This window comes from Hyperolius riggenbachi, chromosome 1 (genome assembly GCF_040937935.1).
Source record: "Hyperolius riggenbachi isolate aHypRig1 chromosome 1, aHypRig1.pri, whole genome shotgun sequence".
Lineage (NCBI taxonomy): Eukaryota > Metazoa > Chordata > Amphibia > Anura > Hyperoliidae > Hyperolius > Hyperolius riggenbachi.
The window spans coordinates 174,237,996-174,263,223 of NC_090646.1; the positions used below are offsets into that span (position 1 = coordinate 174,237,996).

Here is a 25,228-nt window from a genome sequence, read left to right on the forward strand (position 1 = left end):
TTATGATTCCTGTGAATTTTATAAAGGAAAAGCAGAGAATCCTATTCTAGACAGATTCCATATTTACTGTGGCTATTTTGAAACCAGTCCTGATGTAATATCCACCCGTTGTCTCCTCTGCCTGATTTGCCTGCCCTTTACTATAGAAAGTACTATAGAAAGAGAGCAACAAAGGTGTGGGAGGGGAAAACAGGAGGGAAAGAGGCTTCAGCCAATCAGGCTGCATTAGTTAAGTCTAAGGGGAAGTAGAGAAGCAAAAAAAAAAAAAAAAAAAAGACAACCCAGCATGCCTTGCAACTTTTTCTTTTGTGTACCAAATTTTCTGTGTACCAAATATGAGTCATGTAAACTGGGGAATGATCATTTATCAACAAGAAAAGTAATAGGGATTTTAACGTTTGGATTGCCTGATTAGCATCCTCATTACTTGTTTACCAGATAAAAATAAAGAATTGATTTTTGATTTTATGCCCGACAGTTACTCTTTAAGTGGTTAAATTACACTAGCTAGGCTTCCTTTTGTTAAAAAAAAGGTTATATAGCTGTCATTTTGCTTATCTAGCTATAATGAATTTACTTCTGTAAATGACCTGCTATTTTCATCTCTACCTTCTCTCCAACTAATAAATCAAGGCTTACATGTGAACCCTGGCTGCCACCGAAACACTTTAAACAAGTGAGTTTCATATCAAATCTAACAAAGGGTTTTCACCATTTTTTAATTGTGTTATAGGAGGCATAGACAGTTCGTTTTAAGCGCCGGATCGAGCCAACGGCTCTATGCCGGCACATCCCCGCTCGTCCGCGCGGGTCGAGCGGCATGATCGGGCCAGCTGAATATTATCAGCTGGCCCGATCAGCTGGTCGATACACGGTACAGAAACGTACCGTGTATTCCCAGCATTACAGGTTACTGTAGCCAGCATCTAAAAGAAATAAAGCACATTTACCCTAAAACAAACAGTAGTATTAGCCTGACAGGAGTCCAATCCCTCCCTGACTCAATACAAAACCAATGATTATTTTTGGTTGCAGTTGAGCTGTTGCTGTACAGGAGATAAAAATGTATATATAACTTGAAAACTGAGAAGACGTGTGTCAGAAACACATGCAGATTAGGAAAAGGGAAGTTCTGGTCAGTAGAGGAACTAGCTGACAATTCAAAAGAAAGCAAATGAAGCATTATTTTACTGAAGTGGTGGTGACAAAAATCCTTTGTAGTGAAGACGAGAAAAAAAAAATGGAACACATACCTTATAAGGTAAAAGCCAGAGAATTCTACTTTAAATAAAAAATAGAAACTACAATACAATAGACATTGTACACCCTTTACTTTCATTAACCAGACCCAACATATCCTAAAGGGCTGATTTACACCAAGATCGCTTTTAGGGCCCATTCACATGGGTGCTAAATGACAGGCCAAGGCATTTATTTATTGTATTTATAAAGCGCCAACATTTGTCATTTAAAGGGATACTGTAGGGGGGTCGGGGGAAAATGAGCTGAACTTACCCGGGGCTTCTAATGGTCCCCCGCAGACATCCTGTGTTGGCGCAGCCACTCCCCAATGCTCCGGCCCCGCCTCCGGTTCACTTCTGGAATTTCTGACTTTAAAGTCAGAAAACCACTGCGCCTGCGTTGCCGTGTCCTCGCTCCCGCTGATGTCACCAGGATTGTACTGCGCAGACACAGACCATACTGCAGGTGCAATGGTTTTTTACTGACTTTAAAGTCAGAAATTCCAGAAGTGAACCGGAGGCGGGGCAGGAGCATCGGTGAGCGGCTGCGCGGGCACAGGATGTCTGCGGGGGACCATTAGAAGCCCCGGGTAAGTTCAGCTCATTTTCCCCCGACCCCCCTACAGTATACCTTTAAGCATTGTCCATTCAACTGTTCCCCTGCGGAGGTTAAAAATTACGCACGCTGGGAAGCGAATACCGGAAGATCTCATATGCTTGCAGAAAAGCCTTTGAAGCAAAAGTCCGTCAGTGCTTTCCAGTGTTTTGAAAAGTGCTTAGACAATGAAATCCTATTGGCCATTTCACATCAGAGAGAATTGTTTTTAATTACGGTAAGTTCCAAAAGAGCTGCATGTAGCATTTTTGGAGTCAAGAAAAAGCGCAATCAAAATGGTTTCAAAATCACAATAAAATCGCACAAGCAGCAGGGATCCAATTCCAGTGGCCACTACACCCTGTAGGGTGTCACCAATTATCTCTGCTTTCCACATGGAGCCTCTGACTAGCCATGGACAGCCTCCAGTGTGGTCATGTGATGTACCACCACCACCCTCTCCACATGAACAAAACCGATCCGTGTTCACTTTACAGTGGAGAGTCCATGCAAGACATTACTTGGCAACAAGGCTTGCAGTAAGAAGAGTCAGCAGGATAAAAATGAACTAACTCATAACTACAAGAGTCTTGCTGACATTACGTGGAAAGAAACTTGCTAGCGGTTGCAGAAATTCTGAGAACATAGGGGAACTTCCAAGCTTTGGGAAGCTGTGATATTCTGAGTTCCTCTTCTGCTGATCCACCTCAATCGCTTCCCATTTCTCTGACACGCTTCAGTCAGGAGTCAGCCTTGAGGCCTTCCCCTAATCTCCACTGACCTCTTCATATCAAAGTGACATGTCCATTTCTCATATGCCCTCCTGCTGAAGGCTCTACAGTACTGTCTGATACACCTTTACCCTCTGCTGCCATTCTCTGCGTGACATCTCCTCAGAAGCTTAGAAAATCCAGTCTCCAGAAAAAGCACTCCCACTCCTTTCTGTTCAGCTGGTGGCTTCCTGCAGAGTCTTCTACTCTTCCAGTAAGCAGCAACTATATTACTCATGTATTCTGGCTTCCAACCTTCTCCCCTAATAAATTACAGACCAGTTCTCTGTGGGTCGATTTAGTGTGTGTGTGTGTGTGTGTGTGTGTGTGTGTGTGCGTGTGTGTGCGTGTGTGTGCGTGTGTGTGCGTGTGTGTGCGTGTGTGTGCGTGTGTGTGCGTGTGTGTGCGTGTGTGTGTGTGTGTGTGTGTGTGTGTGTGTGTGTGTGTGTTTTTGACTGTCGTATGTAAAATTGCATAAAGCTGCACACCAGGCAAAGCTAGATACATAACTGAAACACAATCAATCTAATATGTTTTAAGATGGCCATACATCGAATGATTTTGCGGCCTGATTGACCAAGCGATTCAATAATTTGATCAAATTGGATGAAAATCTGTGCTGCAACAAGCATACCCAATCGATATTTGACCAATGCACTGATCGTACATGCTGGAAAGATCTCAGTTGCAAGTGCTCCATCGCATGCATGGCACAGTTCAATATTGCGACGATCAACAAATGAGATGGGTGGTGCCTACCGCCGCCAAGTGTACATACCCCCAACACGCTGTGGTGTATGGGCAGGCAACAGATTTCTCTCCGATCAGAAAGAGATCTGTCGCTTGGTCACTTGGCACCTTCAGTTACCGCTACATTCTTAATACTATCGAGCCATTGCTATGATTCTGACAGATTACACAGAACAACAAGTATATTGGTCTGTTCTCTCTCCTTTCTCCTATCTGTAGCTGGGGAAACCAGCATGGACAAGGTACCGATCTTAGCTGGAGGAGTTGATTGTAGGGAAGAATGCTTCAAGTATCACACACAAGATTTTTGTGCCAAGTTAAAGAGACACTGATATAATGAATTGGTTGTGTACTATGAATAATTACTAGAAGATTAGCAGCAAAGAAAACATGCTCATACTTTTATTTTCAGGTATATAGTGTTTTTTCTAACATTGCATTATTCTATAATATGTGCAGATTACACAACACTCAGCATTCAAAATGATTCTTTCAAAGCAGTCTGTGAAGCAATGACCTCTCCTCTAGCAGAATAAAAGTAAACAGTTCACTTACAGTTGAGATAATAAAAGTCAGATAACAGCCCTCTCCACGACTAACTTAGTCGGAGAGCTTAAAGGGATACTTAAGTCTGGGCAGTTAAACTCATTTTTTTGCCCAGACTTAAGTATCCCTTTAATGGCTTGTTTGCATAGAGATAACAACTGGAGTTTCTCAACTCTTCCTGTACTGGAAACAATTAGACTGATGTATCTGATCTTAATGTTTTATTTCTTAGCTGTACTACACATACAAATCATAATATCATAATTTTTTTTTCGCTTCAGTGTCTCTTTAAATGCAAATGCATGTTGGGGGGGCTAGGAAGGTACAGCCAGGGAACACGGGCTCCAATACCAGTCCAAATGGCTTTCCAAAAAGGTGGGTGGGGTTTGGGTTCCATGCAGCGGGAGCACACCCCTTATCCCAATGTCAAAAACATGCCCTCCTCCATGTGTCCTGTCCCTGATACAGGGAGGGGGCCTAATAAGGATATTCAGAGAGGTTTTTTTAGTTGAAATACAGAGCAATAATCCATGTCTATTTTCTGAAGTCCCATTCTTCAGTAGTTCTGTTATCCTGCTTCCAGAATGCTGTACCCACCATACTCTACTGTTGCATGTCCACCGAACACCAGCAGCTTTAGCATCTGCATAACTAAATTTCTGAGTTTCATATTGGTCTATTCATCTGATTCCATGGAAAGTTATCTGCTCCCCCACTATTCACATGCTGTACATTGGTCCAGCATTTGAACATGAAGGAGAAAAAAATAAGGCTTGGCAGGTATCATGCTTTAGGACCACCAAACACATGCATATCGTAGGTTTCATAAACAGCCAGTGCGATGCCCGGTGATGAATAGGAATACTTGGCTAGATACTCGATTTAGTGAAGTCACGTGCATCTACTGCTTAAAGGGATACTGTAGGGGGGTCGGGGGAAAATGAGCTGAACTTACCCGGGGCTTCTAATGGTCCCCCGCAGACATCCTGTGTTGGCGCAGCCACTCACCAATGCTCCGGCCCCGCCTCTGGTTCACTTCTGGAATTTCTGACTTTAAAGTCAGAAAACTACTGCGCCTGCGTTGCTGTGTCCTTGTTTCCGCTGATGTCACCAGGAGTGTACTGCGCAGACACAGACTATACTGGGCCTGCGCTGTGCGCTCTTGATGACATCAGCGGGATCGAGGACACGGCAACGCAGGCGCAGTGGTTTTCTGACTTTAAAGTCAGAAATTCCAGAAGTGAACGGAAGGCGGGGCCGGAGCATTGGTGAGTGGCTGCGCGGGCACAGGATGTCTGCGGGGGACCATTAGAAGCCCCGGGTAAGTTCAGCTCATTTTCTCCCGACCCCCTACAGTATCCCTTTAACTGACAACATATGGAGCAACACGAGGATTGCTGTATTAAGCCAAAAGACCACAATGTAGATTAGGTCCCAATCCCCATCGGAGAACTTTAATTCAAATAGTAAGGCCGAGAAACATTATCAGGTCCTTCTACTGTGTTTTTGTTTTTTTGTTTTTTTACACTCAATTCATTAAAGGACCACTATCGCAAAAAAAAGTAAGCAGTTAAAATCTGACAGAACCGACAGGTTTTGGGCCAGTCCATCTCCTCATGGGGCATTCTTAGGGTTTTCTTTGTTTTCATCGGTATTTCCTGAACAGCAGCTTAACAGAGATTCTGATGGTTGTGTCAGATTTTACTGCCTATTTTTTTCGCAATAGTGGTCCTGTAATAAATACATAGATAAAAATAACTGCAATCAGAAATTGGCCGCCACAGAAACTGTTATTTTCAGCAAAGCACTCTATTGCGCAGTAAAGGTTTTCATATTGAAAGTACAACTGTTATTCTTAAGGGCATAAATCCAGCATAACAGAAATGCTCAGCTCTGACTGTATGGTTAAAATACAGAGAATGGTGTGTGTTGTATCATACTGTAGGGATGCTAATTATAGCACAGCTTATATAGGCAGGCCATTTTCCAGTGAGGTAACTGTGTGTGGCTGGACATTCCATGTGCTTTAGACATGTATTTGCACACATGTACCAGCTCTATTTAATGGACTCATTTAAACCCTCAATGTCCATGTTAAATGTTGAGTCTTTTTCCTTTCGTGATTCACTTACTGTAATTTGCTGATGAGTCACACTGCAATGGGAAGTGATTCATGTTTGCTTAAACAACACATATGTGATTTGAACACCACAGGAGGAACATTACCTATGCCACATTAAAATAGGAGGATGTGACTGTCTTTCAGGGGGATGGGCATGACTTTTCAAAAGCAAATAGAAAATGAAGCAAATGAGAATTTAGTCATCACAACAGAAAATACATTTAATAATAATTTATTCAGCACAATGCAATTCAACAATTCATAAAGAAATACAGGTAGTCCCCGGTTAAAGTACGAGATAGGGACTGTAGGTTCGTCCTTAACCTCTCAAGTCGGAACATTGTGCCATCCCTGTCCCCTGTACCTCCTCTGTGCCCCCCTGTGCCTCCAGTGTCTCCATCTGTCTCACCTCTGCCCCCTGTACCGGCTTATACAAGTTTAAAAGCTATTTTCTCTTTGAATTTTTCAAAATCGATTTTCTCAAAAACTACGAAGTTTTAAATCAGGATGATACCATTTATTGGCTAACTACAAATGAATAAGAATGAACAAGCTTTCGGCCTTGCAGCCTTCGTCAGGTTTACATCCTGTTAGTTTGCAAGCTGGTGGTACAGACAGCTTATATACATGCAACATCAAAAGGGAAAATCCAATTTGAAACATTTTTTTTTTACTTGTTCCCATGGAAACACAGAATCCATGCCGTTCGTTTCGGCGGGTAATTCATAAGTCGGGCGTTCGTAAGTCGGGGACTACCTGTATATAACACTAGTGGATCCCCGATTTCAAACACTGGCTAGATTTTTTTTAACAAGTACAATTTTGCTGAACAGATCATAGCTATGTCGGAAAGTCTGTATTCCAAACCTGTCACTCATCTCAGAAGTACCATTATATATTACTAGCTGATGACGCTGCCCCGGTATGTATTTGGCTGGTGTTGGCTCCGCCCACTTTTTCTAACCCTAAAGGTGGCCACTAACGGTCCAATTTCTAGCGAAAAATCGTTGAGCGATCAGAAATTCTGATCAGATTGGTTGTAAATAATCTCCATTGGTGGACACAATCTATTATGAACGAGTGCAAAAAACGTCGTCCGAATGAATTTTCGTTGAACCAAAATTTGGATTTTCTTGTTGGTTGTGATAGATACAAAGCAAAGATTGGTTCGTTGATGGTGTAGTGAAAGATGTATTACAATATTTCACTTCCGATCAGAATTTCTGATCGCTCAAATGATTTTTCGCTAGAAATTGGACCGTTAGTGGCCAGCTTAACACACAATTACTCAATGACCTAGTTTGTAAACTTTGGCATCAATAATTGGCATTGAAATGAAACAGATCTGATTAGCTGTTTGTGGCTCCACCTCCTTTTCTGAATTTGAACCCCAGTCACCCAATGACCAACTGTACCAGGTTTCAGGCGTAACAGTGCAAAAATGGCACCAATTAAATATTACTCTTGAAAATCAATAGGTGAATTTTGGCTTTTGTAGGCTCCACCCACTTTTCTGAATATTAATCCCAGTCACCCGGTGACCAACTGTGCACAGTTAAGAACCCTACCAATAACAGTGTAAGAATGGCTGCGGTTTATGTTCTCCCAGTGAAATTTGTATTTGTCTCCGTCCACTTGTTGGTTATGGGGATACAAAGTATCCTATATGTTATTCCAGGTAAAGTACTGTGTGTGTGCCAAATTTCATTCAAATTTGTTCAGCCATTGGTGCATGATAAGCAAACAGCCAAACTTTTGCAGTTAAAATATTAGTGAAATGCAATAATATTGTATAGTGCTTTGCTCCTGTCAGACTCAAGCGATTGAGAGCTGCAGCCACTAAGGGTGCGCTCAATGGGTCACCTTGGATCATTGGGGAGTATTGCCCAATGACTCCTTACTGACTAGGAACTGGCCCCATTGTACACCTACTGTATATGGTCATTCCCTAGCTGGCATCGCATGTCCTTTATGGTATAGTGTAGGCAAGGCACACTGAAGTAAACGCTGCTCATGTTTTGTAAGCTGTGCTGTATGATCTCCATTACTGTTTTCTGTGTTAGGAACAGGGCTGCGGAGTCGGAGTCGTGGAGTCGGGCAATTTTGGGTGCCTGGAGTCGGAGTCGGGAAAAAATGCACCGACTCCGACTCCTAATGAATTTGTAACTGTAATTAAAATAGAAAATATGATAAAATGTTCTATTTCTCAGATAATAGTCATTAAAAATAATGTATATATACAGTAATAGCTGTGCTTAGTCCAAAAAAATGAAATAAACTAATCAAAATTAGTTACTTGTGCTGCTTCAATAAAGCAGTCCCCGTATTTTTAAGGTCAGATATACATATCTGATTGTGACTGTATATATGATGTGTACACAGGAATCTCTTATATATACTAAATAACATCTATGCTGTAAGAATAAAGCATGATGTGTAGCTGTGTCACTAATAGAGATGGTCAACGAGATGGAAATAATTCTGCATTGATGCCGATTTATGCAAATGTATGCACTCCCTTTGCTGATGAAATCAAATAATTTGATATGTTGTTAAAATTTGGTTTGGTGACTACAAATTAAAGGGTAACTGAGACGGATGAAAAGTAAAGTTTTATACATACCTGGGGCTTCCTCCAGCCCCCTTCAGGCTAATCAGTCCCTCGCTGTCCTCCACCACCCGGATCTTCCGCTATGAGTCCTGGTAATTCAGCCAGTCAGCGCTGTCCGGCCGCATGCCGCTCCCACAGCCAGGAACATTCTGCACCTGCGCAATAGTGCTGCACAGGTGTAGTACGCTCCTGGCGGCGGAGTGTGTGCATGCGCACTACGCCCGACTGGCTCAAGTACCTGGACTCATAGCAGAAGATCCAGGTGGTGGAGGAGGAAAACGAGGGACTGATTATCCTGAAGGCGGCTGGAGGAAGCCCCAGGTATGTATAAAACTTTAATTTCATCTGTCTCAGGTTTACTTTGTTACACAGTAGTACTATACTCTACATATGCACTCCCCACAGAGCTGCAGGGAATCTACTGAGAATGCTGTGCACATTGAACACAGAGGTGTTGTCTGTTTACAATCTCCTCATTCCCCTGCAGAGTACCTGCACATCATTCTTACATGTACCCACACTTACATTGCCTAGGGCCTGATAGATGTTCTTTGTTCCGGTTTGTACCTTTTACAAGTACTCTTACCAAGGACTAGTTTTAGTCTAAAGGGAATAAATATAGTAGTCTACATATCCTTCTCACTTCAGTTGTCTTGTAAAATTCCTAAGCATTGGCAGTTAAGAGACGAATTTCATGTTACATACTTTTAATCAACAAAATTGTAATATGCAAATTAGAGGAGTCGGAGTCGAGGAGTCGGAGTCGGAGTCGGTGGAATCCTAAACTGAGGAGTCGGAGTCGGTGGATTTTTGGACCGACTCCACAGCCCTGGTTAGGAATAATGAGTACCTAAATATTTAGTAGTACCAAATACACTACCTCAGTTAGCATAAAAAAAAAGTAAAACATACGTTTTTGGGCTTTTTTCCTTTTCTATTTTTTACAAAAACACCAATACACAGTAAATAAAATGCAGTTACAGCAGCCTACAACTGCAGCAACTAGCACCTCCTAGTAATCCAAAAGCACATTAGATCGTATAGTAGCATTTATCATATCATACAATGAGATTTGGTTTTGTACCTAGTCCAGCTGTGCCCTCCCTGATGCCCACCCCCCTTGGCTCCTATATCACTACTCCCCATGTTTCAACCCATATTGAGTTAGGCCCGGTTCACATTAGCGTTCGCTATCCGGATTTTCCGGATCTGATCCGGACCGCATACTGTACAAAGGAACGTACGTTCCGCATAGCAATGTAAAGTCTATGCGGACGTTCACACATGTCCGTTCCGTACAGTACGGAGCTGGATCGGATCCGGACTCCGGACTCTTTTCCAACATGCGCTATTTTTTGGGTCCGAATCTCCGGCCCACGCACCCGGACCGGAGCCGGACCTGAGCCTGACAGCACCATCAGGAACACAGAAACCAATGGGGAACGGAAGGCACAGAACACACTGCCTACAAAAACCTGACGTTCTACCCCACTTCCTATGCGTATCCAAGCGGCCATTTCGGATGGGGACACATGGGCCAAGCATGTCTGGAGTGGAGCAGCAATGACAGACGTGCTGGAGCTGTTTGGCAGAATGTCGGAGGTGGAGGTGAGGCCTACAGCCGAGGAACCTGATTCTACAGGTGCACCAGGTGCACCTTCTGCTGACCCCAACATTTTTTTTTTAAATTTCGCTATTTTTTGCCCACGGATCCGGATGGCAGCCTGATGCATGCCTGATACAAACGGACCGGATCCGGATCGGAACCGTACGGTTCTGATCAGGATCAGGTCAGGATCCGATCAGGATCCGGTCCGTTTATTTGCCAAAACGCAATTGTGAACGGGGCCTTAGCCAGCAAGTCCAAAACTTTTTGAAATATTTTCTGGCAATTTCTTAATATAGACACGTTTAATGCACCGCAGGTCCCTGTGGACACATGAAATCCACTCTGACTTAGGTCTCTTTAACATCAGAGCTCATTTCCTGCATTTTGGCGCAAAGTCAATCCTTTGCGTTAACCAAGGTAAAATGAAAGTCTATAGACTTTAATTTTACCTTTCTCATCCGGCGCTGCGTTTTGGTACGGTTCAACGCACACTGGAGCCTTTAATCGTCCGGAGCTGGCGTTTTCCCATCGGGTGAATTAGAACTACCATAGAAGTTCCAGTCAGTACCTGACACCATCACTAATCAGCGTTGCACCGCAACATCGCAATGTCCACACTGCAGATCATAACGCTTGCAGGAAATCGGCTCCTGCAAGCGTTATGTAATGTAAAAAAAGCCAGAGTAGGGCCCACAGACTAATTACACCTTATAATGATCATTTTACGTGCATAAGCCACGACTGTTCTAAACACCATCATCTTAGGGGTTGAAAGAGTCTCCTTTCCCAGATAAACCAGCAATAGAGTCCCTTGCAGAAAAAAACCTACTGCAGCACTGCATGAATAGAGACCAGCACCTCTGTACCCTCATTCCCAAACTACATGAAAGAAATCAGCCTCAGCCAGCCCACATCCTCCAGAAGCTAATGGGTTTATTTTCCACCAGTTTAGGGGGACAAATGTATGCCAAATTCAACCTGGAAACCAGAAAATAAAACCACAAAACTATGAGAACTGCAAATATCAAGTTTTAATGAGCTTATCTCTGCAGTAACATCATCAGGGAGGATACAAACACTGTAAATTAAATATGAAGACGGCAAACAACGGCTGAACTTACAGTTACTGTGCTGTTGTAGAATGTGTGACAAAGCGGCCCAATCCACACACAAAGAAAGCATTCAGGAAAAATCATGCTGCAAAGCACACCAAGCCATCAGATCTGCCACGGTTCTAGTGTGGCTCATGAAAACAAGGCACACATGTGACTGAGGACTAACAAATGCATTTATTAAGGAAGAGAACTGTAAAATGGTGGAGCCGATTTCAGCTAACAGAAGAGCATTGAAAAAACAGTAATAAATGAATTCCAAGCATCTTCTAAGTGTGACTGCACTTTACACATCACTTCTGCCTTTTTCAAAATGTGTGAATGCATTTTATCACCAGTTTCAAACTAACAGGTTCAAATCGAAATGAAGGTTACAATTAAAGCTAGACGGCAGGCCTAGTGTTGATGAGTTTTACCTGTCAAAGCTGTCATTTTCTGTAGTGTAGTGGGTGTGCAGCCTCCTCCCCGCCAGGAGACTCACCCCTCTAGAATCCCTTTCAAAAACATCTGTTAGCTCCAAGCTTTGAAATCTCACTTTTTCAGACAGGCAAAGTACCCACGGCTAGATGAATCGGGGATATACGCCGACCAACGTTCGTTCTTCGATACAACTGGCCAAATCTATAAGCAATGTTTGCGCCCCCAGAATAAAACAATTACGTAAACGATTGATTACAAATTGTGGGAACCACTGTAAAAGTCTTTGCCGATCGTAACCATCGCTCATAGACAGGTGTCAATCTACCCTACCTCCTCATGGGTCTGTTGATCTTATCAATTTAGCCAGGATGCCTGGGAAAGCCTCCGCAGTAACAGTTAAGGCATCTGATTACATTTATGTTTGCTAAAGAATGTTTCTCCTCTGCATGTCAGTGTATATAAGCTTTGTTTTTCAGTGTTTGTCAGGAATCAGTCCGACGAAGGCTTTTAATAAGCCGAAAGCTCACTGTTAATCTATCTCTAAGTTAGCCAATAAATGGTATGGATCCTGATTCAAAACTTCTTGCTTTTACTCATGGCTAACACGGTAAAACATCTAAAGATACAAAAAAATGACCGGCACACCAAGCTAGTGAATTGCTTAAATCTTGTGTTTATATGATATAATCGTCAATGAACAGGATGGTCACAAAGTACAGTGGGCTGTGGACAACAAATCACAGCCCAATAAATGTACACTCTATTAGTGGTAACAATAATGGTACAAAGCTGAACAACAAAGACAAGTACAAGACGTGGATGGTTACATAAAAAACATGCAATCACTACATGAGATCAGCAACAGCTGTGAAACGCATATAGAGCTAGTGCTGGGAGCAAACAGTATATCCGATCGGGCTAGTGAATCTACCCAGTAAGGCTCTGAGCTTCTGTCAGCGTTTCAGAAAATAGTGTAGTAATCAGCAGAAGGAATGTCCATATTTACCCTAGATCTGTTGATCTTATCAATTTAGCCAGGATGCCTGGGAAAGCCTCCGCAGTAACAGTTAAGGCATCTGATTACATTTATGTTTGCTAAAGAATGTTTCTCCTCTGCATGTCAGTGTATATAAGCTTTGTTTTTCAGTGTTTGTCAGGAATCAGTCCGACGAAGGCTTTTAATAAGCCGAAAGCTCACTGTTAATCTATCTCTAAGTTAGCCAATAAATGGTATGGATCCTGATTCAAAACTTCTTGCTTTTACTCATGGCTAACACGGTACAACACTCTACTGCTTCCTCATGGATCTAAATGGTGAGGGAAACCTTCAAGGGACTTCAAGCACCTTTCATGGGCATACCTTTAAGCTAGACGACTTCCAACAAAAGTCGTGCTATGACCCCTCTGGAGGAGCTTCTTGCAATGGCCATGCATGTCACTTCCTCTTCCTGCTTCATTCAGTGATGCACTTATGCGTTATAACATAGCCAAGATGGCAGCCTCGATTTTTAAATTGAAAACAAACTATTTGGTGTAGAACGGCGATTAAGTACTTTGCAATACTGGTCGAAGTCTTAAAGGCATGCACATGAGAGGTGCTCGGAATCCCTTTAAGCTTTCCTTGAGCCAGAGGCCGTGATCCTTTCACCTTCTCCAGCAGAAAATAACCTCTGGGTTAAATGGTTAGTTCTATGAGAACAGGATTCACCAATCTAGGCTTTTCTAAGGTTCTCCTTTTCTCTCTCCTCTTTTACTTCTACTTTTTCCTTCTTTCTCTTGACTTTCTGCCTTATAGTATATATATATCAATGTTAATTAAAAGCTAACAAGCAAGCTGTGATGTTATATATAGCCCCATTACGCAGAGTGTTGTGATGAAGCCTATATATCCATGTTGGGTATCGTATAATTATCACTGATTGTTTGTAGAAAAAATAAATCACATTCCTTTTGCTTATTTCCGATGCATGGTGGGGATTTGGGGTTGCATCACATTTATATTATGGTAGGCACATACTATACTGCTAAGGAAGTAACCAGACTGCTGACTTCTCCAGAATAGGTCATAGTGATTTTAGCAATTTAAAAAAATCAATCAAAATATAATGAAAACGGTTATTTGGTGCCGCAGTAAGACGAAAAAAGTATTTTATGAAGAAAAAAAAAGCCAAGAAATGCTGTATATTAAATAGTTCATCTTATGTTTTTTCTTTTCTAGAAAAGGTAAGCAAAAAAAAAATCACCACAATAATAAAAAATATTGCATCAAGAGAAAGCCTTATCTGTCCATAAAAATGTATATAATTTTGGTACGCTGACTGCAGTAGTGTTGTACCGTGTTAGCCATCAGTAATCTCTAAGGTAGCAAATAAATGGCATCATCCTGATTGAAAACCCCTTGTGTATGCTGACAGCAAAACCAAGGTAAATTCATCCAATACTGCATCACACCTTCAAAAGTTTGCCCACGCGGTCTGGGCATACAGGGCTTTTTAATGTTTAAGGGGAATATATATATATATATATATATATATATATATATATATATATATATATATATCAATCATCAGACAGTAGACACCACTGAAATGCTAGGCTTTAGTGTCAAAATAAAGGTTCTGCATCCAAAATGTAAGTTTAAAAAAATGTATCCACGTGACATGGAGCAGCCAATGTATGAAACTCAACAGTAGTGTTGCCCAGGGGCGTAACTATAAGGGAGCAGCCTCTGTGATCACAGGAGGGGCCAGAGCAGCGAGGACCCCCCACTACTGACCTTCGCTCCCTCCGATACAGGGGTCCATCCTCCAGATAAGGTGTTTTATGGCTACACTTGTTATGAATGTGAAGATCTAGATAGTCACACTTGTTTTATGGCAGCTTGCAAGATGAACCAATAGGCTGTGAGAGGCACCAAAGTTGTTAACATTGGAAGGCCCCATCAAAGTGTTGCTGAGCAGCCCCATAATTTGTAGTTTTGCCCCTTGTGCTGCTGAATCAATTCTGGTTTGCTTTTTTTTTTTTTTTTACTTACTCTATTAAATTATCTCCACACTTCTCAGCATTTTTAGCATGTTGGAGCCTCCCCCCCCCCCCCCCCCCCGGCAATGAAGGTTAAAGGGATGAGTATTTTGCACGAGACATGGCTTGTGGTTGTAGGCATGGTTGAGCACTTATTAATCATTATTATAGTAACAGCATCCCTGTTTAGTCCCATTTCATGTCCCTCCTTTGCAGTGCATCCATTTCATGCTCTCAATACAGTATTCCCTATTCCAATGTCAAACGTTATAGTATTTTTATTATCGTGTCTGACTATAGTGCTCATTATTATAGTGCTCCAAATTATACTACCCTCATTGTAGTGCTCTATATAAAACTGCCTCCATATTACAATGCTTATTGACTCCCCCGTCCCCTTATTAGTGTATTATATAGGATAGTATGCACTGTTATAATGCACCACTCTTGGTCCATGTTAGTGCTTCCTGATATCATTCACCCTAATTAATTTATTAGGGCTTTTTGGTCTCTTTTATCCCCCTATACATTCCTAGTAGTTTGAGTCACCCTGAGCTGCTTGGTTACTCTGTAATTTATTTAATAAAATTCATTTTTGGAAACGTTCAGATCTATAACTGCACTGTGTGTACCATTTCAGCAATGCTAGAGCATGGTTACAAAACTGAGTTACAAAAGCATGACTGCAGCATCTGGACAGCCGCTATTCTTTCTTACAAAACATGCTCAGTAGCATGTTGCCAACAGTCCTAGTCGTCTAGTGCACAATCGGAAAAGTAGAAGTAGACTCTGTCCTGGTGTTACATTGTGAGTGAGGTCAGTGCATACTGAGGAAAGCATTTTAATGTCCTAGTCCTTTCTACAATACTGAAAGCTTCAGATGCTGTATGAGAACATAGATGGGTTTACTAAGAACACTAAAATATCATTCCCATGTACAGTAACAGCTGCACAGCTGCCAGGGATCGACCACCCGTCGGCTACTGTATGTGCAACTGGATGCGATTGTCCACAAGTGCAGCTGATGGCCAATGAAGCGATTGGTTGATGACTGCATGTAGCTTCTGGTGGGCAGCTGCTACCCACTGGAAAGATACTGAATATGGTACAGGGCTGTTCAAAAGAACTACATCAGCAGAAACCTCGGCTGACTGCAATCACCATATAAGCAGCGGCACTGCTGCTGTGACCTGATGTTATTGTCATTGTTTATTATTCTGTTACTGCTATTGCTACCTGGTTACTGTCAATCTGCTGCTGCTGTAACCTGCTTCTGTTGTCATTGACAATCAGAGTTGTCTTCTGCCCTGCTGTTGCCACAAAGAATTCCAGCCACAACCCAGTTTGATTCTGACACACTGCCTGTGTTGTTCACTGCCTGTGCATGAACAAGGCCTCAAATATATTTTCCAAGTAAAGAAATGAGAAGTCAAAACAAGCCAATCACACTTGGACTAAGTTACACGTAGCTGAAGTGGTTTAAAATATAACAATGAAAAGGGAATGAAGTGTAAGAACTGAGCACAGCAATCAAACGTCTATAATGACCAAGCATTTTTTTATTCTTTTTGTAGAAAGACAGCAACCTACCTGCTCCTGGGAAGAAACATGGACTCCTTGATGAACACAGATCCAGATAAAAGGATATACCAGCAGGTGCCAATGTCATCAGGGCTAAAAAGAAGAAAAAATATTGCTTTATTAGTTTGGGGTAGAACAGGAAAAGGAAAGACCATATAACAGGTTCTTACAGTTGTCTGTGTCCTCACTATGAACATGTACTATCACTTCCTGATCCAGAAACAAAGCAGAAAGTTAAAGGAAATTTCCCAAAAGGGCGAAATGTTTGGCAGTTGTGAGGGCTGCTTCACAAGGGCTTCTGGAAGCTTCGCACTGAGCCGATGGTAAATGCTCATCTATAAACGTTTAGCAAATACATTGTGTTTCGACCCCTGCAGGAAGACACACTTACCAGATCTTGGACAACACGAGAGTACGGAGTTTGCACACATGATGGTAAAAGTTAGTACCGACATTTAGAAAGCACTGTCCATTCATTTTAATGGACCCCGCGACCATCGTTTATCACCAGTTTAACGCCCATGTGAACTGGCCCTAAGTCAGCTGCTCAGTTTTGCATTTTGACAGACTGGGCAGCAGACAGAAAGGACTGGAATGATTTGAAAAGGGCCAGTTCACACAGACCTGTTCCGAGTCCGCTGCGGAAATATCTGGCCTGTGCACGTTTTTCCAGACAGTGGACGCCATTTATCTGAGGAATGGCACACCTCCACTTCAGAGTGGCAGTAACCCTGCAGGAGCATCATGCATCCATGAAATATACAGTACTGGTGGAGTATAGTAGAAACCCAGTCTGAATAGAATCGGCATCATCATAGACTATATACCTCCAATACCAGTTCTGTTAAAAGACAAAACACTTATATTGCGCTTTTCTCCTGGCGGACTCAAAGCGCCAGAGCTGCAGCCACTAGGACGCGCTCTATAGGCAGTAGCAGTGTTGGGGAGACTTGCCTAAGGTCTCCTGCTGAATAGGTGCTGGCTTACTGAAAAGACAGAGCCGTGATTCAAACCCTGGTCTCCCGTGTCAGAGGCAGAGCCCTTAACCATTACACCTTTAACAGACCACAATCTTGATGGAATTCATCTCACTTGAGATGAGAGGAAATCTCAAACAGAGTCACAGAATGTAATAGTCAAAAAGTACAGTAACCTTCTAGCTGGAGTTATACTTTAACAAAACTCAAAAATAATGAATGGTGTACTGATGTATAAAAAATGAGAAACAAGCACCATTCCACATCTTTGCATATGTCGCTTATTAACATAACTTCTTAGGAAGTGAACTAAAGTCACGGAAGAAAGTGCAATTCATTGAGCTCCTATTTTGTCTGCAGTGAGCGCGCATTACACAAGCCCAGCCTTACCTATGGAAATACTAGAAGGGAAGCGAGAGCTTCAATTCCCCAATTAGCTTTCATCCTGTTACTAGGCTGCTATTTACATATGACACAAACATAAAAAGAAGCTCTAATATTACTTCACAAACGCGACTTCTCTTTTTCACCACTTTATCACGCAGACATAAAGCTGTGCAGCTTTCTCAGTCGTAAAATCCAGGATTTTATTGGCCACCTCTGTGAGACTGAGGTTTATGAGTAGGCAGCAGCCAGGTTGCACAACAGAAATGAGTGTTTCTCCACCTAGTGGTGACAGTAGGAGTGACAGGGTCAGTCTCAGGCAACAAATCACTCCTGTGATAGTGTAAGTCCACGTGATGTTCCCGGGGCTTTTCCTTTTTTTCCCCTTCCTCTTAGAGTTCAATAATGCTTTATTGTCTAAAATTCCAGGTATCCTTCAGCCCAACCGCTCTGACCATGCCGCAGTGCCAGACAGAGCAGCTAACGCACACGCTTGCTGACTGACGAGGCAACCGAACAATGGCTCAATTATTTGCCTTACTTTGCTAAGGACATAGAAAGTACAGTCCTGTAAGATCTCAGTGCGCACGTGAAGTACACAGTATGCCTGGTGACTTCAATATGCAAGTTTCACAAGTCCACAATTAACTCCACTGTTCCCAAATGATCATTAGTATAGTTTGTTTGTTTGTTCTTTTTATATAAAACAAAGTAGAATATCTTTTAGCAAGACTGAATGATGACCTCAAAATGTATTACTAGTATCTGGGCAGACTAACTTATCCTACGTCAGGCTAGTTATCATTCACTATGAGTCAGCCAGACAAATACGCAGCCAGAGTTCTTCGCATATGTCAGACAATAAATATATGTATTTAAAACATACCTGTATTATATCTGCAACAAACCACTTCAATGTCAACAATTCAGTGAGAGATCTGAAAACCTGTCTATTGCTTACAATGTCCTAACCCAGCAATCTGTATACTGTGGACACAAGCTCTTACATTTCTGCTTCCTTGTGTGAAAACTGATATGACTTGTAATAATAATAATCCTGCCATTGGTACGGCACTTTTTTCCTGTTGGACTCAAAGTGCTCAAGAGTCGAGCCATTAGGAGCACCTCAAGGGGCCACCCTGCAGTGTTAGGGAGTCTAGCCTAAGGACTGCTTACTGAATAGGTACTGGCCCTAGCCAGGATTTGAACCCTGGTCTCCCATGTCAAAGGCAGAGCCCTTAACCAGAACACTATCCAGCAGCTCTGATCAAAGCCCTATGCTATTCTTCCTGTTCCTCCGAAGGTGACCCTGGCTTCCTGGACAAGGATATGCAGCACAACGGATGAGGGCCTATTCTCTCAGGTAGCAGCACCAAAGTGTGCATATAGCTGACCTTAGTGAGGGGTAGAAAAAGAGAATGGGGTGGCAACACCAACTTTTTGGATCATCCACACATATCTATGTAAGGCCAAAGTTTTGCTCCTGTGCCTTCCCTTTAGCTTTCAGTGTGCTAAAGTCAATTACAGGTAGTCCTACTTTGTTCTTAGATTCCCATCTTCCAAGATGCTGAATAATGCAGTAGTGAAAGGGCTAGGACTTGGGCAGAAACATGACCCACTATTACTGGAAATAAGCACTCTGGAGTTAAATCCGTATATATATATATATATATATATATATATATATATATATATATATATATATATATTTATCCATAGAGCTTTACGCAGTAAAAACACTTACAATAATGGGGAGCATAGATATATGAGCAGTTCAACACACTGTACAACCAGAACATCCAGTGACAGTGTAAATACATACAACTGATGTGTAGTTTGAAAACATCACATGATTATTTGATATAAAGAAAAAGATAAACACGAAACACAAGGGAGTGGTCCCTAGCTTTGTGAGCTTACAATCTAGAGACAAAAAACATTTCCCAGAAAACATTTATAGCTTGTGATGGGAATCTCAGTGGTAAGCAAATCATTTGCCTTCTCTATGGATTTATCTGGACTGTCATCAAACACTTCATGGAGATAATATCCCCTCTAAAAAGATCTGAAACAAAAAAAATCAGGATTTACTGCAGTGCAGGGCTGGCAGAGGTCCAGTGCCAGTTTGCCAATCCCCTGCTTAATAGGAGGTATAAGACACCTTTGGGGAGAGGAGATGGTGATAGAACAGCCTCTCCTGCAGAGGTCCTTTGCATTATTAAATATCCTGCTGGATGACTTTCACGCTGTCTTTTGGCTGGGCAAGGAGAATGAAGAGCTCTGTCACACAATGAGTAGAAAAAAAAAGTGCTCCCTAAGCTGTCTTATTTAGAAAAAACACTCACCTATATCTGGGAAGGGGGGAAAAACTATTAAAATAGATCAGTAGTTAAAAATAGCGGTGAGTCTCGCTGTTTAATGTATGCATTTATTCATTAGCAGGACTATGTTCACACTTGCAAGTTGCCTGCACCGATTGTTCAAGATCATTTGAGGCATCTTACAGAGTGTAGAGTGCACACCAACACCACAGCATGTTAGCCAATAACCATTCTGGAATACCATTTCTGATCACTGCGGTAACCAACACTTGCCATCTCCCCACTTCTCTCTATAGATCAGAAACATGAAGATCAACAGAGAACTGAACATCATGTTTGTATGGGGAATGGCTTTCTGATACCCTCACCATTACTTATTTTGGGTGACTATTATTGCAAGTAAATACAGGCTTTACACTCTCACTAAACTGCACTACTTTTATAAAGCCAGTCCCTGGGAATTTCACTTAACCTCTGTCACTGAGTCTTATCATTGGTTCATTTCTCAAAAGTGTGGGCTTGCTAACCAATGGCAAGGCTTGTGGAGCAAGGAGCTACATGAAGGGGCAAGCAAGACTTTCCCAAACAAAGCACATAAAAAAGCCCAATCCCAGATTTCATCATTTCCTGGGAATACACTAGTCACTACAGGAGTGTACAATGAAATGTCTTCACCACACATGTAAGATTGCCACACAAAAATCTCTAGTAGCTCAGTTTCAGGGGTGTTGCTAGGATCCTCCTAAAGCTGGCCACTAACGGTCCAATTTCTAGCGAAAAATCGTTCGAGCAATCAGAAATTCTGATCGGACGAAAAATCGTTCACTACACCATCAACTAACCAATAATTGCTTCCTATCTATCATGACCACCAAGAAAATCCAAATTTTCGTTCGACGAAAATTCATTCAGGCGACATTTTTGTCACTCAGTCATAATCGATTGTGTCCACCAATGGAGATTATTTACAACCAATCCGATCAGAATTTCTGATCGCTCGAATGATTTTTCGCTAGAAATTGGACCGTTAGTGGCCAGCTTAACCGATCCGGGGCACTTTTGAGCACTCCAGCCAGAAAATGGGTGTGGCCACGCACCACAATGTGGGCATGGTCATGGGTGGAGCCAAATTTACATGCACTCAACAGCTGTCTAAGTAGGCCTGCCCAGCAAAATGTTAGATAAAACTCCCCTCTCCATTAATAAAAAAAAAAAAAAAAAAAGAATGCAGCATACCACATAAACAGGCAGTGTCACTTAAACATAACTAGGCAGAGTTACTTGGCTTCTGTGCGGGCTGGTCTGGCTTTCTGCTGGGCAGGCTGGCCTGGTGCCATTCCCCCCATATAATTCCCTGACCTTCTAGTGGACCCCCTCCTATGCTGTCACAAGCCTCCCACTGAGGCACCACAACTCCCAGCAAGCAGAACCACAGCTCCCTGCATTCCCCATAAAGGCACCACAGCACCCAGCATATTCCCCGATTGAAACCCCACAGCTCCCAGCATGTCCGACATTTAGGCACCTCAGCAGACTCTGGCTGGGGGACATCCAGGGCACCATAAGAATAGATCCGGGGCACGTGCCACTGATCTTTGGTGCTAGCAACGCCCCTGCTCAGCTCTATAGATAATCCATTTTTCCTAGATCAAAAGAGAACAGTTTCAAATACTGCAATGGGATGAATCCATTACTTCTGATATCCATCCCCACACACAATACAATCTTTTATATTTCTATTTGTGAATTGCAATTCATTTTTCTCATAGATTGTAACATTTTAAAAATCTGTCTAATGTATTACGCCCATTTTTATGGGAAAAATTTAAAGATCTGAAAAAAAATATAAATCAAGAAATTGGTGGCAATCTATCCACGACTCTGATGGCCCTCTAAGTTTGGGGGGAAAATGATGTAGCTGCCAAACTGCTACCCAATTCACAGAAATATACTGTCACTCCCAGTCATGCTTCTGAGCAATAAAGTATACAAGATCACGCGTATCCGACAGATGTCACCTGATGCATGGCAGCCTCTGACCCATGATCTGGTTGGACAAATTACCAGACGAATATACATACATACATACATACATACATACATACACACACATGTATATATATATATATATATATAGTGAATAGTTATGTAATTAAAGGTTTTCTATATGCCTATTAAGACGTCTGTGCAGTGCTTCCTGGATGCCAACCGCTTCCCTCTTCCCTCCTATTAGTTTTCAATGATGTTATGAGGTGGCACAGGTACTGTAGTAACTACTGTAATCTTAGTCATTTTTTGACATTCTTTATACACACAAATACACACTCACACACATATATGCAGGCAGGTGCCCCGGGTAATTAATGAGACAGGGACTGTAGGTTAATTCATAATCTGAATCTGTTCTCAAGTCTAAACACTGTGCCATCTATATGCCCCCCCGTGCCTTTAGTGCTTCCTCTGTGTCATCTCTGTTATCCTGTGCTTCCAATGTCCCCCTGTGTCACCTCTGTTACCCTGTGCCTTCAGTGTCCTCCCTCTGTGGCACCCCGTGCCCCATGCCCTCAGTGTACCACAGCAATCTATCATTTAATCAGTTTAAAAAACATTTCTTTAAATTGTTTAAGTTGATTTCCTCAAAAACGACAAGGCCTTTTTACCCAAGAGCTGCACCTCTTACATGAAAGACAAGCTAACATAAGGTAAAAATATTTAGTACACTTCAGATGGAGAAGAGATCAATGCATACAAACTGAGGCCAATTTATCAAAACAGGTGCTTAGAAACCTACTGTAAAAGTACAGCATTTGCACAGAGAAACCAATCACAATACTTGTTTAACCACTTCGCGTCCCTGGGGTTTTCCCCCTAAAAAAACAGAACAGTTTTCTACATCTCACACTCTTCCCATTCATTAGCCAATAACTTTATCACTACTTATCACACATACATGATCTATACCTTGTTTTTTTCGCCACCAATTAGGCTTTTTTTTGGGTGGTACATTTTGCTTAGAATTATTTAATTTTGAACAGATTTTAATGGTAATAATGGGGGAAAAAATGAAAAAAGGAATTATTTCTCAGTTTTCAGCAATTATAATTTGAAAATAATAAGTGGTACCATAGATTAAACCTACATATTTGATCTGCCCGTCTGTCCTGGTTATTACAGGGTTTAAAGTATGATCCTAGTACAATGTATGGCGACAATATATTATTTGGAAATAAAGGTGCATTTTTTTTCCATCTTGCGGCTTTGTTTTTTTCTTTAATTGTTGTGGCACTTTTCAATCCTCCCCGCTCCCTAGTTAGCGAGATGTGCTCCCTTATACCCCCCTCCCCCATACTTGGCCAGATGTGCCCCGTTACCCTTCCCCAGCCCCTGATGTGCCTCTGTAAACCCCTCCCACTTCAGTAAACCAGACGTGCCTGTTTAATTCCCCCCCCCCATAGTTAGCCAGATGTGTTTTTTATTACCCCCCTCCCCCCATTCATAGCCAGGTGTATGCCCTTTATGCCTTCCCCTCCCCCATTTATAGTCAGCTGTGCCCCTTTTAATTTGTATTCCCCCCCCCCCCCGCCATGGATAGCCAGGTGTTGGCCCTTTAAGATATTTTATTTCCCCAAATGCCAGGTGTCCCCTCCACCCCCTCTGCAGAGCTAAGCGCAATCTCTCACCTGACCTTGTTCCACCGGCGATCACAATCTCCTCCCTGCAGTACCACTAGCAGCCTCATTATGCTGACCGGATCGGGTCCTGGCTTGATGACGTTATCAAGCCGGGACCCAGTTCACTTAGCATAGTGAGGCTGACAGCGGGACTACAGGGAGAGGATCGCGATTGGCGCTGGAACAAGGTCAGGTAGATTGATGCATTGTAATCCTCCATGCTGCCCGATCGCAGCATGGAGGGGGAAGGGGGGTATTACAGAGGATCGGGCGGGGGGTGGGAGGATTGGAGACCCGGGAAGGGATGCTAGTGTAGTGTAGTTAGGGGGAGGCGGGTTAATGAGCCCAGGAGCGTGCTAGCACGCCCGCTGTGCTCATTAAATGACAGCAACTTATAATCACGTCATGTGGCTTTCAGGAGCCACTTGCAATGACGTGATTATACTGTATGCGGGATGTAAACTGGTTAACAGCCTAACACTAACTAGATGCTATTGGCAACAACCCCACATTTTTTTTGCAGCCACATCAGCATATCAGTCCAGCTATGCTGAATCGAAATGGTGTTTAGAATAAAAATCTATGTAAAGCTACATTTAGGTTTGTCTAAGCAGTCCTTCAGGTCTCATTACATTTTTTTCAAAAACATTCATGATTAACCAGTGCCAAGGTTATGCTGTATATGTAAAAAGGGTTGCATCTACTTCTTTTGACCACTTAATTCCTGTGGCTATCTGATGAAACTTGTGCAAAGACCGGAATACCTATTCAACTACTCATGCAACATATTGATGTCACAACCACCTTCACAGGAAGATCACTCATGTTTTATATTGTCCAGAAACAGTGAGATTTCAGAAATCCCATGACCTGCAATGTTGCTACATGTTACATATGTAATAGCATAGTCACTTTGGGGCAGGAAATTCCAATTTAACACCAAAAAACCTCCAAGAAAGCATCATCACTTGTACACAAGCTAGACGTAATTTAGGTGTGGTGGCCATTCAAGGCAATCTTGGAAAATAGTGTCGTGTGTGCTCAGCTGTGCTACAACACGGTTATAGATCCAGCACACCAATAGCGATTAATGATCTATGGTCAGTTCTTGTGGGTGTGTATATGCACCTCAACCAAGGCTACTGAGCTCTGTCCCTGTGGCCTTATCACATAACTGAGCTGACAAGAACTGTGCTGTACTGAGGTCTCTTGTGAAGGATTTGATTTGTATATTCAGCAGTGATGCACTGGGAGACGTCTCAGAACTCACTCCAACCTGAATACTTTCTGTTTTAAGAAGGCAAACTTGTTTTCTTTGATATACAAAATGCAGAAGATCATTTTGATAAACTGAGCAGAAGAGGCTCTGTGTGACAGCTACACTGACTGTAAGCAGCAGAAAGCTGTGCTTTCTTTACTATTTTTGGTCTGTCTGTACATACTTTGACAACACCATTAGCATGGCTACTCCTAGTGGTCGTTTTAGAGGCAAAGCAT

General features: G+C 42.3%; 1 protein-coding gene across 7 annotated transcripts in view; it reads right to left on the reverse strand.

Annotated features, from left to right (window-relative positions):
* The window catches only part of RAPGEF2 (Rap guanine nucleotide exchange factor 2), a 417,203-nt gene that overhangs the window by 215,969 nt on the left and 176,006 nt on the right, over window positions 1-25,228 (reverse strand). For all 7 annotated transcript variants that reach the window (XM_068278845.1, XM_068278847.1, XM_068278850.1 and 4 more), the window contains exon 4: window positions 16,388-16,471. In XM_068278845.1, the coding sequence (XP_068134946.1) occupies window positions 16,388-16,471 (84 nt within the window). The remainder of the gene's footprint in view (window positions 1-16,387; window positions 16,472-25,228) is intronic.